The 12,397-nt window shown below is 38.6% G+C and overlaps 1 protein-coding gene across 3 annotated transcripts in view; it reads left to right on the top strand.

Moving 5' to 3' along the window:
• Positions 1 to 9,680, top strand: part of TBC1D14 (TBC1 domain family member 14) — a 75,180-nt gene extending 65,500 nt beyond the window's left edge. For all 3 annotated transcript variants that reach the window (XM_069794182.1, XM_069794203.1, XM_069794192.1), the window contains 2 exons: positions 2,017 to 2,275; positions 6,310 to 9,680. In XM_069794182.1, coding sequence (XP_069650283.1) covers positions 2,017 to 2,275; positions 6,310 to 6,375 — 325 coding nt within the window. In that variant the 3' untranslated portion in view covers positions 6,376 to 9,680. The remainder of the gene's footprint in view (positions 1 to 2,016; positions 2,276 to 6,309) is intronic.
• Positions 9,681 to 12,397: the final 2,717 nt, after the last annotated feature.

Here is a 12,397-nt window from a genome sequence, read left to right on the forward strand (position 1 = left end):
AATTTTCTGTATAGTTGCAGATTTAATACACATGGGTTATTCAGGTTAGGTCTGAATCTTAACAGAATAATAGCTTTTGTGAATAAAAACAGATTAAAAAAATAGGCATTGTTACTTATCTTTAACCAGGACTAGTTTCTGGCTGAGTGTCTGGCCTGCTATTTGGTGGCCAGGAAAGGACTCAGTTGAATTGCTTCCTATTACACTGCTCTTTTTAAATGCAAAAGCCATTGCTCTTTCCTGTGCCTCTATGTGTGTATAGACAAAAAGTCTTAATTCTGCTGTGTAGGTATTCTGTAGCAAGACATTTTTATATGGTGTTTGACTGTACAAAAATGCTGAAAGAGTATGCAAAGTCTGCAATGCATGATCAGCCAATAACCCGAAGAAGGGGTTTGTATCATGCTATTCTTATATGTTCATGTATGTATGTAAAAGACATATATGAACAATAGTGGTTTTTTTCATGCCAGACTCTACCTCTTATTTGCTTAGTTTTTTACTGCTATTTTAGCTTTTTGGAGAACAGAATTTAAATTATTTCCACTTGTTACAAAAACATTGCAATGAAATGTAGAAATAGAAAAAAGTAAAATCCCAAGGATCCTAAACCTGCAATTTAGTTGTCACCTGAATTTGTGCAAATGGTTTAGTTTCGTCTTGCTGCTTGTAACATTAATATATTTTCCCATTTTCCTAAAGTGCACTGATTCACAGAGAAGCCGGATATTTGATGACACATCAATCAAATAATCTTGTGTAGTAAAAAGCAGATATTGCATAAAACCTTTGATTGTTAGAATTTTTTGTGAAAATATATCCATTCATATTCTATACCTATATATGTATGTGTGTGTAGATATCTGTTCCATTGTATTTTTTTAATGTAATCCCGAATTTCCTAAATAAAAAATTGGAGGGGATGGGGGGAGTCTTAAACACAAGAGAGCTACTGTTTAATTCAGCATACTTGAAAAGAAATTTTGTGTTAAAAGATGTGGAAAGGTTTTATTTAAATTTGAGGCTTTGCTGACCTCTGCCGGAGAAAGAATTATGTGCAGTTTAAGGGAGATCTTTTATGCAGTGCATCTGTGAAGAAATGTTCTCTCTCTGAATTCTGAAGGAAAAAAATCACTTTAACTCTTTTCCCTTACATACTATAACGTGATTCCAGGAAACTTAATTCTCTTCACTTGCTGTTATGACGTTGTTAGTGGCAATGAAAACTGCTCTGCCTTGTAGTGAAGTGTTGGATAGAGGAGGGAGTAGGGAGCATCTTCGTGTTCCTGGCTGCAAGGCTGTCAGCATTTTGATGAAGGAAGAAATGTGCTCTTGGCAGTTAATGAAAATACAGTTTTAGGAACTGGGAGGAGGTTCTTGCTTCTGCTGTTTCCTTTACTCTTTGGCGATCACATCCATTCAAGCGTGCTGAGCCACCATCTTGTCCAGGGAGAATGTGTAGATAGCTGTGATATCTTGCCTGTTTCTCTCAACTTATTAGAGTTTAAATGGATCTTTCCTCCAAAACTCATGATATTATTGCTTTGCCAGTCAATCAGGCCTGGAACGCAGATTGCATTTTATACATCTCCTTCATCTGATCCACAAAATTTCCTTTGTGGTATGTCTTAAGGTTCAGCTTTTTGTGTTCTCACAGCTAAAACTGCATCTGTCCTCAACTCTGAAATGATGATTAAATATGCCTTTGATTATACTTGTGGCCAGTGCATGTCCATCATGAAACCATGTATATTGTTTCTTCCGGTGTGATCGAAGGAAATTGAACCTGGAGATGTGGATTGATAGCCAGATGCCTTAATGGTTGTACAATTTTATATTGTTTCATGTATTGGTATGCTGCAACTAATAGAAGTACTTTTGAAATAAAAAAAGGAATATTCAGTTATAAATATCTGAGAAGCCTCAAACTTAGCGATGATCAGTCTGTGTACTTTTGTGAGTATCTAAGACATTTTTCTTGTCCAGTAACTCTGAAAATTTTACTCTGTTTTTCAGGATATTCACATTGTACAGCAAATCTTTGCCGCTAGACTTGGCGTGTCGTGTCTGGGATGTGTTCTGCCGTGACGGAGAAGAGTTCTTATTCCGTACAGCCCTGGGAATATTAAAACTTTTTGAAGATATTTTGACCAAAATGGACTTCATTCATATAGCCCAGTTTTTAACAAAGCTACCAGAGGACTTGCCTTCGGAAGAATTCTTCACATCTATTGCTGCCATTCAGATGCAAAGTAGAAACAAAAAGTGGGCTCAGGTAAAGAGGATGTTAATCTTTGATAACTGATGATTGTACTTTATTCATGAAAATAAGAGTTTGGCAACACCTGGAAGAATGTTTTAGCAGAGCTAGTGTTTGATTTTACAGGTAGGTAGGACTATGTAGCTCACTCTGTTCTTTTAGTATACATTCTGGTGAGTAGATTCCTGAGCTTACTCTCCTCTGGAAAGGGAGAGCTTAGTCAACATTCAAAATTGAAATGTTGAGTGGAGTTGATGAAGTAAAGTATCATAGGACTTCTTAAGTGTATTCATTACAAAGGCTGCTGGCAACATTACAACTTGATTTTTAAAAGCAGAAATTCACTCTTTGGGAGAAGATGACAATTTGTCAGGACACATTATCATACAGTCATCATCTTAATATTCTTGAGGATCTATTTTGCCTAATTCTGGGCTGTACAGAAGTGATTGCATCTCTGACTTCTTTATTGGAATTTAGCACTGAAGCCTTTATTTCAGAAATTGTGTCTCATCACTGTAATTTCAACTAAATTCCAGTTTAAAGAAAAAAGGTGGAAGTGTGTCAACTGAATATGGAAATCGTTAAGTGGCTATAACAGCCATTCATGCTGGAGAGTTAGGTCAAATGTACTTCACAGTGTTTGGAGTAGAAACTTCCCCCACCCCTGCTTTTTTTCTTTCTTCAGAGCGGTAATACATCATGCTTAACGAGTCATGCTGTAATAGAGCTCTGCCCATTTTATCCAAATTCTTTTTTGCAGTGAAACTGAAAGGTGATGTTAAACGTAGTGGTTATGGCAATTCAGCTGCAAATGGGAGTTATGGTTCTTTCCTGGAGTAATAGTCTTCCTGTAGATGCTGGGGACTGCCTGCTTGCTATTTGAGATGAGAATTTCTAACCTTCACAGTAGGAATAGATTGTGGCCTTCTGAGCCTTATCTCCTGTGTGAGGGGGAATACAACCTGCGCTGCCCAGCTAAGAGCAGCACACTGCCAGAATTTCCTCCCTGACACAGCTTTCCTCACAACTTAGTTTGCATTTCCCTTCTGGTCTTGGCCATAAGTTGCTAGTACAGATCCAGCTTTGTTTCTATCCTCAAGAACATTTTTCAGCCAGTAGTGTCTCTACAAGTAAACTCCCAGTCTTGCTCCTCATTCGTATGGCTCACTTTCTTTAAACACGTCATGTGTGGAGGAGGATCGCATACCAAATAAATTCTCAGCCTACTGCTGCTTCCCTTGCAGAGAAGGAGAGGTAGGTGTCCTATTCTGCCAAATACCCCAAGTAACAGGCTTTCTTAGCCAGTGGTTTTCAGTCTGTGACACATGTGAAGGTTTAGTGGTGATTATCACAACAAGAGGAGGACTTCTAAGTAACCTAGCCGAAGCAATCTTCCTCAGTCTCCTCATCAGCTTCATTCTGACTGCACTGGAATTTGCCAGATTGTTTTTGCTTGTTGTGGCAAACTGGAGAAAAATTGTTGCTGAACCGTGGTGCGAATAGGTCTCAGACAGAGTTAGCATGCTGTAGGGTTGGTGTTGGCTGACCTCTTACCTATCCTGACTTCTGTGCCAACTGGCTTTCTTCACCAGGTAGTTCCATTGCTGAGTAAGTTTCCATCAGGAAAGCCTGTTCACTCCCTAGCCTGCCATCCTTTTCCAAGCCAGAAGGGGGTAGGGGCTACGAGTTTGCTCATGTCATGCACTTACTGGGACTGCTCAGCTGCTGAGGTACCACTATTGGAACTGACCTAGAAACGTCAACAAGACAAAGAGGGTATGGGATTATGTTTTCTATTACTAAGATGCTGCCTGTGATGGCTTCTTACCTCTCTTTGGTCTTTAAAGTTCACCAGGAAGAGTTTGAACTCTGAAACCTGAACTTTACTTTTTTAGAACAGACAGGCTTTTGGTAGTATGTGACTTGGTTGCACAGATGGACTCATAACAGTGCTGGGTATGAGTCCCACATAGTACGCTTGAGAAGTCTGTCTGCAGTTGGGATGCTTCCTTGCTAAATAGTTTTCTGACTGTGACTATTGCTGTACAAGTCAGATGCTTTGCTGTAGTATCCATGTATTTTCTGTAGGGAAATACCTTTTCAAATTAGCAAAATGAATGTCAAGAGTGATGGATGCACCGCTTTCAAGATAAACTCTTAGGTGGACTGACTGACCAGGGACAGTAGTTCCCAGAAAATGCAGAATGCTCTTGAGCTTAGAAAAGTGGGCTTTGCATTCTCATCTCTGGCATCATCTCGTTTGCTTACAGTAACTGTGCTGCATAAGCAAGCAGTAGAGCTGAGGTACTACTTCTTCGTAGGAGTATGTTTGACTGTAGAATTCAGGAGTCAAATTCAGCTGCACATCTCAGCAGTAGGTGTACTTGGCACTCAGAAAAACACCCACTTACTGAACCTTTCACCTTGCTGTACCATGGTTAATTATGGTCCTGCTATCCTGTGGGTCACATTCTGACCTGATGCTGTCTAGAGGTGATGTATGTAGGACTTCATCTAAAATGCTAAAGGGGGGGCTTATGAAGCTGGTTTCCACAGTCCTGCCTCCCTCATCGGATGGGGCTGGTGTGTGTTTTCCATCTCACTCCATTTTCCCTTGGACACTGACAATGTGATGAGGAAACTAAAGACTGAAAGGAGTCCTGGTAAATCATGGACACAGCACTTCTAGTAACAAGGACTCATAGGAAACTGTAAGCTCCACTTTTCTTCTGAAATAACCTACAATGAACTGCAGGGCCTTGTGCCAATACAGCCTTAGCCTGAAATGTAAGTGGATGTTGTTACACCTACCACTTTGTCATCAACAGCAGAGGAATAGAGATGGTAGAACAGACTGGACTGTGGGCTTAGCATTTCTGTAATCTCTGTGCTTCAAATCTTAGCTCTGTAAAGTTTTCCAAATAACTAAAGAATTTGAGCTTTGTTAATTGGCTTAAGGTCTATGCTTTCTGCTTTTTTGGGTCAGTATTTTGGTGTGATTCTTGTATTCTTTAAAAAGGGTAACTTTCTTCCACCAAGGACATTGTTACTATGGCACTTAAAACTCTCTGAGTAGCTGTTGATTTACCCTGAATCTCTATGAAGAGGACCTCGCTGAAATCTCTCTCCAGTTCTAGAAATTGCTGAACAGCCAGCCAGCTGTGGCTCTGTTCAGACCCACGTTGAACTCTTTTGTTGCAACAGCTATGGGTGCTTCTGCATTGAAGTATAGGTGGTGGTGTGTGATTGCTCTCTGAGTGATTTAGCCCCACCTCCTGTTAATTCTGATGGTGCAGAGGTTTGTTTGAAGTCAGTCAGAGGGAGAAAGAAGGTTCCTTTCTCGTAACTGCAATTCTTTGAGATTAAATGTCCCACAGTACCTTCACTTCCAGGGTGATTCTTGAGGATGCTGCTGGACTTCTTCAGCAGAGACTAACTATGGGACAGGGAGCATGTTAAGCAGCATGAGAAACTGGCTATTACTATGCCTTCTACACGAGGGCTAACAAAACAAAATTGTGCATCAGATATTAGGAAATATAAATTTTCGGTATGGATGCAAATGCGGACTTTTTGCTTCAGAAAAAGATGTAAGCGGATCTGGAGATAGCGGTGTGCTCTAGACAAGCGCTAAGGTAACTCTGTCCTGAACTCTTAGGTAATGTCATATTGCTCAGGCTACTCACTTGCTATGTTTTTAGACATTCCATTTATTAAAAATTACAACTTCCCATCAGACAGCATCCTTTAATAGTGCTAGACCTGTGTAATCTGGGTAAGAATCTCATCTCCAGGCTTCAAAAGTGTGTGTTGAGGGGAGGCTGAGTTTAAACCTTTGTTAAATCCGTTTGTATCTACCACGCCACAAGGACTTATGGGACAAGTCTCCATCAGTGGAGAGGTTCTTTAAATTTGATTACATTTAATAGTTAAAATAGTATTGCTCAAACATAATTAAATGGGAAACTCTTCAGACAGTGATTTGATTTTTTGAGTCACGTTTTAAATCTAATACTTTTTTCTCTCTCATTCCTTGAAATGTCTAGATACTGGCTGCTCTGCAGAAAGATAACCGAGAAATGGAAAAAGGAAGTCCTTCACTCAAACGTTAACATTATGGTTGCCTCCAGTGACTCATGGGGAAAGAGCTAAAGTGCAAAAGTATTGAGTACTGTTTGACATGTATGAGCCTGCAAATCAAAGTGTTATTTCAGAATTTTGTTTAGTAGTAGCATAGCCTTAAAGGGGAGAGAGGAAAAGAGAAGGAAGATGAGGAAAAAAAAAAGGAAGGAAGGCAATCAGGGGATAAACCCCTTATAAATTAAACCTAGGCTTAGCCTTAAACTTTTAGTGGAATGAGCATTTGCTGTGGACAGCGTTACACATTCTGTACTTCTGATGAGGGCAGTGAAACTAAGTAAAATTAAGGGGTTTTTTTAAGGCGGTTTTTTTTTCCTTTGATGTTTTAAAAGACTGGGCATTCAGCAATGTCAGTTGCTTCGAAAGCTATTCCCCAGTTTAATTCTTAGGCAGGATATATTTCCCATACCTATAGTAGTAGCTGGATCTGGATTTTAAATAACTGGTGCTGGAATTTATAGTTAAATGATGTAAGGACCATTTCTTTAGAAATGCTTCTTGTTTTATAGGCTGTGGGTCCCATTTACCAAAGAAATCATGTAGACATAGAACTACATTCCATTATTTAATAAGAAAAAGTTAAGTAGAAAGTAAACTTGGAAGAGAAGTCACGCTAGCAGTGCAAAACCAATTATTCTTCAAGATGCCTTGGAAATCTGTGTTTCCAATCTGGATGCATATGGGAGAAGTTCCATTAATCAGACTAGATTCCAAACGCACTGGGGGGTTTCTAGTATTAAGCTGGCACCATTTCCCAATTGTACTCTTTCCTCTGTTTAAAGCCGGGGTCACCTACTACTAAATATATGTTTCCACATCTCCCTTTTCTGGGGCAGTGGCATTTCAGGGTGTTGTTGCCTACCAGCTGCTTACTCCTGTGCCATCTCTCCAGTCATGCTGATAAAACTGTGGGCTGAGCAGATGAATTGAGAAATGGTTAAAAGCAATTTTTATAGTTACTTTAAACCCAGCTCTGCTCACTGGCAAAACTGAGGAGGAAGGGTGTGGGGGACAAGTTACATAAACCACCATTGCTGCTGAGAAGAAAAGGTTCTGTGGGATCTCCTGAAGCTGCTGTTGGCACAGTGAGAAAGCATTATGTGGAGCTGATATGTACGTAGTGGCAAGTGAAAGAAGTTTATTGGGGAATGTGCCAGACAAATACTATCAGGACAGGTACATGCTGTCATTTCCTAGCATTTTATCCAGCTTCTAATACATGGGAGCAAGTTACAGAGGCAGCAACTGTGGTTGCCTAATTCTGTTATACAGCTTAGATCCCCTCTGCATTCAGATGAATGTTGAACTGTAAATCGTGAGTGCCTCTGATTTACAAGAATGTTTATTGCATAGTGTAAAATCTATTTTATAAATAATGGTGATCATTGAAAAGGGAAACTAACTGAAGCAATATTTGTGTTAACTGTAAACAGGCATTACTAAATCCTCTAGCTATATTACTAAATCCTCTAGCTATATGGTCAGCGGTTTCCCAATGCTCTTCAGTCTGTCTTATGCTGATTATTTTGGCATTGTCTGAATAAAAAAAAGAGAATAATAGTTGCACACTGCTCAACTTAACATAGAATGTAAAGGACTGTGGGACACAATCAAAATACTGTCCTTTAGTACAAACATCGTTTCTGCAAGGGATAGTTTGTAATATTAAAAAGAGTGAGAGCAAGATTCCCTGGTAAGTGAGGACTCAATCACTTTGGAAGACATGTAATGCAAATGCAGCTTGCAAGTCTGATACCTCATTGGCCTCTTTTCCTGTCCACTTTGTGTACCTGGTGTAATGGATGTGTTTTTCTGTTGGCCATCTTAATTCCTCCATAAGACTTCTTCTAGGTCATCACTTACTGAAAATAGACATCAAGATGTTGATATCAAACACATGTTAATTCTCCCAGAAGTTGTATAGCCTTGGTCGTTCAATGACCGGTACTTGTATGCTACATTGGTTTGAAGTGCAATAGAAAGCTGGAAGGTCAGTAAGTGTTTTTTAATATTACTTTTTCTATTACTACAACAAATACGCCTTTCCATGAAGGATATGAGAGGCCTACCATCTGAAACATTTGCACTATGCTTTTAAATGGTTTATTAAACAGAGACAACTGTTTCCTCAGTATAAATTTTCAGGTGATACTGTAACTGGCTTTGTGATTTAAGTTTTCATTGCAACTAGGTTTCTCTTTCCTTTTAAACCAAGTCTACAAGTGTGGCTCATTTGTCTGGTTAAAAATGCATTCTTAGCTACTACGTATCTTTGCAGCCAGGACATCCTGTTCTTCTCTTCTCAATAAGATGTTGAATGTAACAGAGAAAATGAGCATAGTTGTGGGAAAAAGGCCTGCTGCAACAACACTTGTGCACTGTTTGTTACTTGCAAATGTAATTATTTTGTTCTGTGATTTGATCTTTCTGTTCTTAGAAGATGTATATATTTTCTAAATGATTTCTTTGTGTATATAAGGTATGTTCTTTAATGAAGAAAAGCAATGCAATAAGGAGCTTTGCACAGTTTGTTTTCAAACAAAATACATTTGAAAAAAAAATCACCTGCCTAAAGATGCAATTGTTTCGACTTCTCAGTAACTTGATTTGAAGGTAATGTGTGAATTTTGATAAAAACGGAGATAAGTAGTAAGGGCATAGAATTACTTGCCACTGAGCTTTTTAAGTTTCTTGCAGCATACCAAATCTCTTAATTAGCTATTAAGGAAGATTTCTGTAATAAATTCAGGGATTACATAAAAAATTTTGACAATTTTATCGTTCAGGTGCTTGAGAGTATCTGTAACAACATGCATGAGATTTTCTTTCATTGAGCAAATGTGTCCCATCAAGCAAACTTCCTTTTCTTCATGGGTTTAAGGAAAAATAGAAATGCTGCAATACATCAGAAGTCTACCACTACCACTCTATATGCAGCAGATTAGAGAAACCAGAACACTTCAACCAGGTTTGGAATTCTATATGACCTGCACTTTATAATAAAGCCGTTTTGCAACTTCAGTCAGCAATCAGTCATTAACGTTTTTTCATTTAGTAAAGAATTTCATTTGGGGAAAAAAGGTACCTTGTAACAGCTTATTTTTGACTGTTTTAAAAACTAGAGTGACATGTAGAGATACATCCCCTGTACATCATGTTTAAATTGGTTTTATGCAGTTAGCAAGTTTGTTTTGTTTAGATATGTGTATCGAACTGGAACTTTTTTCAAATGTAAATATATGGTTTTGTTAAATAAAGTCGTGTAAAGTTATCTTAATCACCTATTGTCAGTGTAATTCAGAAATTAAAAATTCAACTACTTGTCTGTTTCTTCACAGGCTTCTTTAGCGGTTTTTGTCTGTCCAAAATCAGGACTTTGGGACATTTAAGTATTGCAGCTGGAGGATTTTTTGGTGATGCTTTCCAAATTCTCATGTTAAAATACCTCTTATATTACATATGACATTTAGGAGATTTGATACTTATGGTGCCCATGGTTTAATCCATTTCATATGCCCTCCTCTGGACTAGGTCTGAGATCTGAAAAAATTATTATGAAAAATAGATGTAAATCATCCTTTTTTTGTTTTAAAAGAAGAAATCTTGGTTTATTGCAAGTTTCATAATCACAAGGCATGTTTGTGCTCAACTTAAGGCAGTATTGTTTTAATTCTTACATAGGCATAACTTCAGAGATTGAAGTGGAGAAGCTTCCTGTTGCTTACTTAACAGAAAAGAGGTTAAAGCACCAAATAAAAGCAGGGGAGAGAAAGCAGTACCTGTGCAACAAGACTATGTGGGGAACACAGTCAAAGACTTGGCTGCCATGATTCTAGTTTCTCCAGTAAACGTCTCACTTCCTTGAACTAAAGTATCTTACTGTTTGATTTGCTGGCCCTATACCAATTTGATATCGATAAAGCTTTATATTGTATACATTACAGAAGTTGCATAACTGTTCAAAACTAGATTTACTTTTCCTCACCTGTTTTCCCAGTACTAATGCCAGTCTGTTTTAAGAGAAGTAAAATACTTTCTTGCATGCCAGCACATGAGATTAGGAAATAAAAAGAAATTTGTCTTTACTGCTTCCTGATGGAACATCTTCCTATATTTATAGGAGGAAAATGGAGGAATCTTTGATCTTCATCCTCAGGGTGCTTTGGAAGGCCACGGTAGCAGTGGGTTGTCTCAATAACAGCACTAAGAAAAAAGTCCTGGAGACAGTGTGTGAAGTTTAAGCAAATGTCTGAGTAGTATTTGTTTCAGTAGAAATAATTCGGTTCAGGGAATATACTATCAACCTCGTTTGTACCCTAAATTCTTGCCTTCTCCAGGTGTCAAACATGCAGCAGTGAAAAGCATTTAAGATTCTTCTGCTTTTCCCTTTAACTGTCTACATTTGTTGCTTAATGGTGTTTAAGAAGTTAAAGGAAGGTTTATACGTCTTAAGCCAAAAGCAGCAAGAAGCGTAAGAATTTTTCTGGCAGGAATCTATAAGAAGTCAAAACAGGTAAAAGTAACTTCTCTTAGGGAGATGACTGCTGATCATCCTTAATTATTTATGAAAACAGTTTTTGTGGAACACCAGGAGGCTGCTCAACTTGTGCGACAGCCACTCTTTCAGCAGGAGAAGAGCTCACTTTTGGTAACAAGGCTTAAGATGAAAGGTACCGATTTGGAGTTTTTGGGGGGTGGAGGTGTTTTTGTTTTGTTTTGTTTTTTTAAGATAAGTGGTTGGCGGTTACACTTGTCTCCTTTTACTGTCCAGCAACAACAGACGGGTGGATCTACTGGTACTTTGTGGAAAGCTTTTGAGTATTAGTTGTGTAATGTCTCTTCACGAATAAGAGTGTTTGAGCTACTGAAGATACAGGGCACTTCAGTTGTTTGCAGAACAAAAGCCTGCACTGTTCCCCTGTGTTTATGCAACAGTTCTGCAGAACCGTAAGGACCTTAGAAGAATATAAGCAAATTGCTACTGCATGATTGCAGTAAGAGCAAGAAATTACTGATCTCTTCTGTCATTTCACTATGACAAAAGAACAAGATTTAAACCTTCAGTAGCGTAATAACCACTTTAATTATGTTTTGTCTTTTAAATGTCCAGGCAATTCAGAAAATCTAGTTCAGAGATTATTTAAAAGAGGGGTAAGCCATTCCTAGAAATGACTTTATGTAAGTTTATCTACTTTTTATCCCCATATAAGTGCATTCAGTGACTTGTGTACTCTGCTTAAATGCGTATGCAACTTACCTTGGAACTAAAACCAGCAGCTCAAATACAGCTCAGCAATACTGGTCCCATGGGGTGTAATTCCAACCCATAGTGGAAAACCAAGAGACTCCATTCCTACTCTTTCCCACTGGGATGTGCCTTCTTTCCTGCAAAATTCACAGCTGTTGAACACTTAAATCTGGGCCTTTAATACCCAACTCTGACTACCAAAAATGGGACTAAAGATTGCTGGTCTGTCTAAGCAAAGTAGTGGTATCATGCATAAAAATTAACAATTAACTAGGAAGGACTGATTCAATAATTGGGCACATCAGCCAGTGATGGCCTATAGGGAGCCTACCAAAGTTGCAGTTCCTTCAGTAATGAGAAGGTAGTATGTCAGAGCTCCAACATTTTACTGGCCCAAGATGTTTCTATATTCTTGACATCCATCCCATGCCTTAAATCAAAAATAATGTTACAATAGCAGCAGCAAGAACTGCAGGATATAGGTAAGTCTCATAGTCACTGCTTGCCATGGGGGAATTGAAGTTTAAAGAATATATTATTTTGAAAGGGGAAGCTGCTTCCTGTAACTTAAAGCTCTGTGAGCTGTACAGTCATAAATGTGTAAATGTTTGTCACTCCTTCCCCTTTTCCTTCAGTCATCTTTTCTGGAATTCAGGTATAGCTGAGCAGTGCAGAGGAGCCTGAAACAGGAATGGGCTTACTCTCTACTTCTGCACACACCGTGAATGAGGAGGACAAGGCTGAGT

The sequence above is a fragment of the Haliaeetus albicilla genome, chromosome 1 (genome assembly GCF_947461875.1).
Source record: "Haliaeetus albicilla chromosome 1, bHalAlb1.1, whole genome shotgun sequence".
Classification (NCBI taxonomy): domain Eukaryota; kingdom Metazoa; phylum Chordata; class Aves; order Accipitriformes; family Accipitridae; genus Haliaeetus; species Haliaeetus albicilla.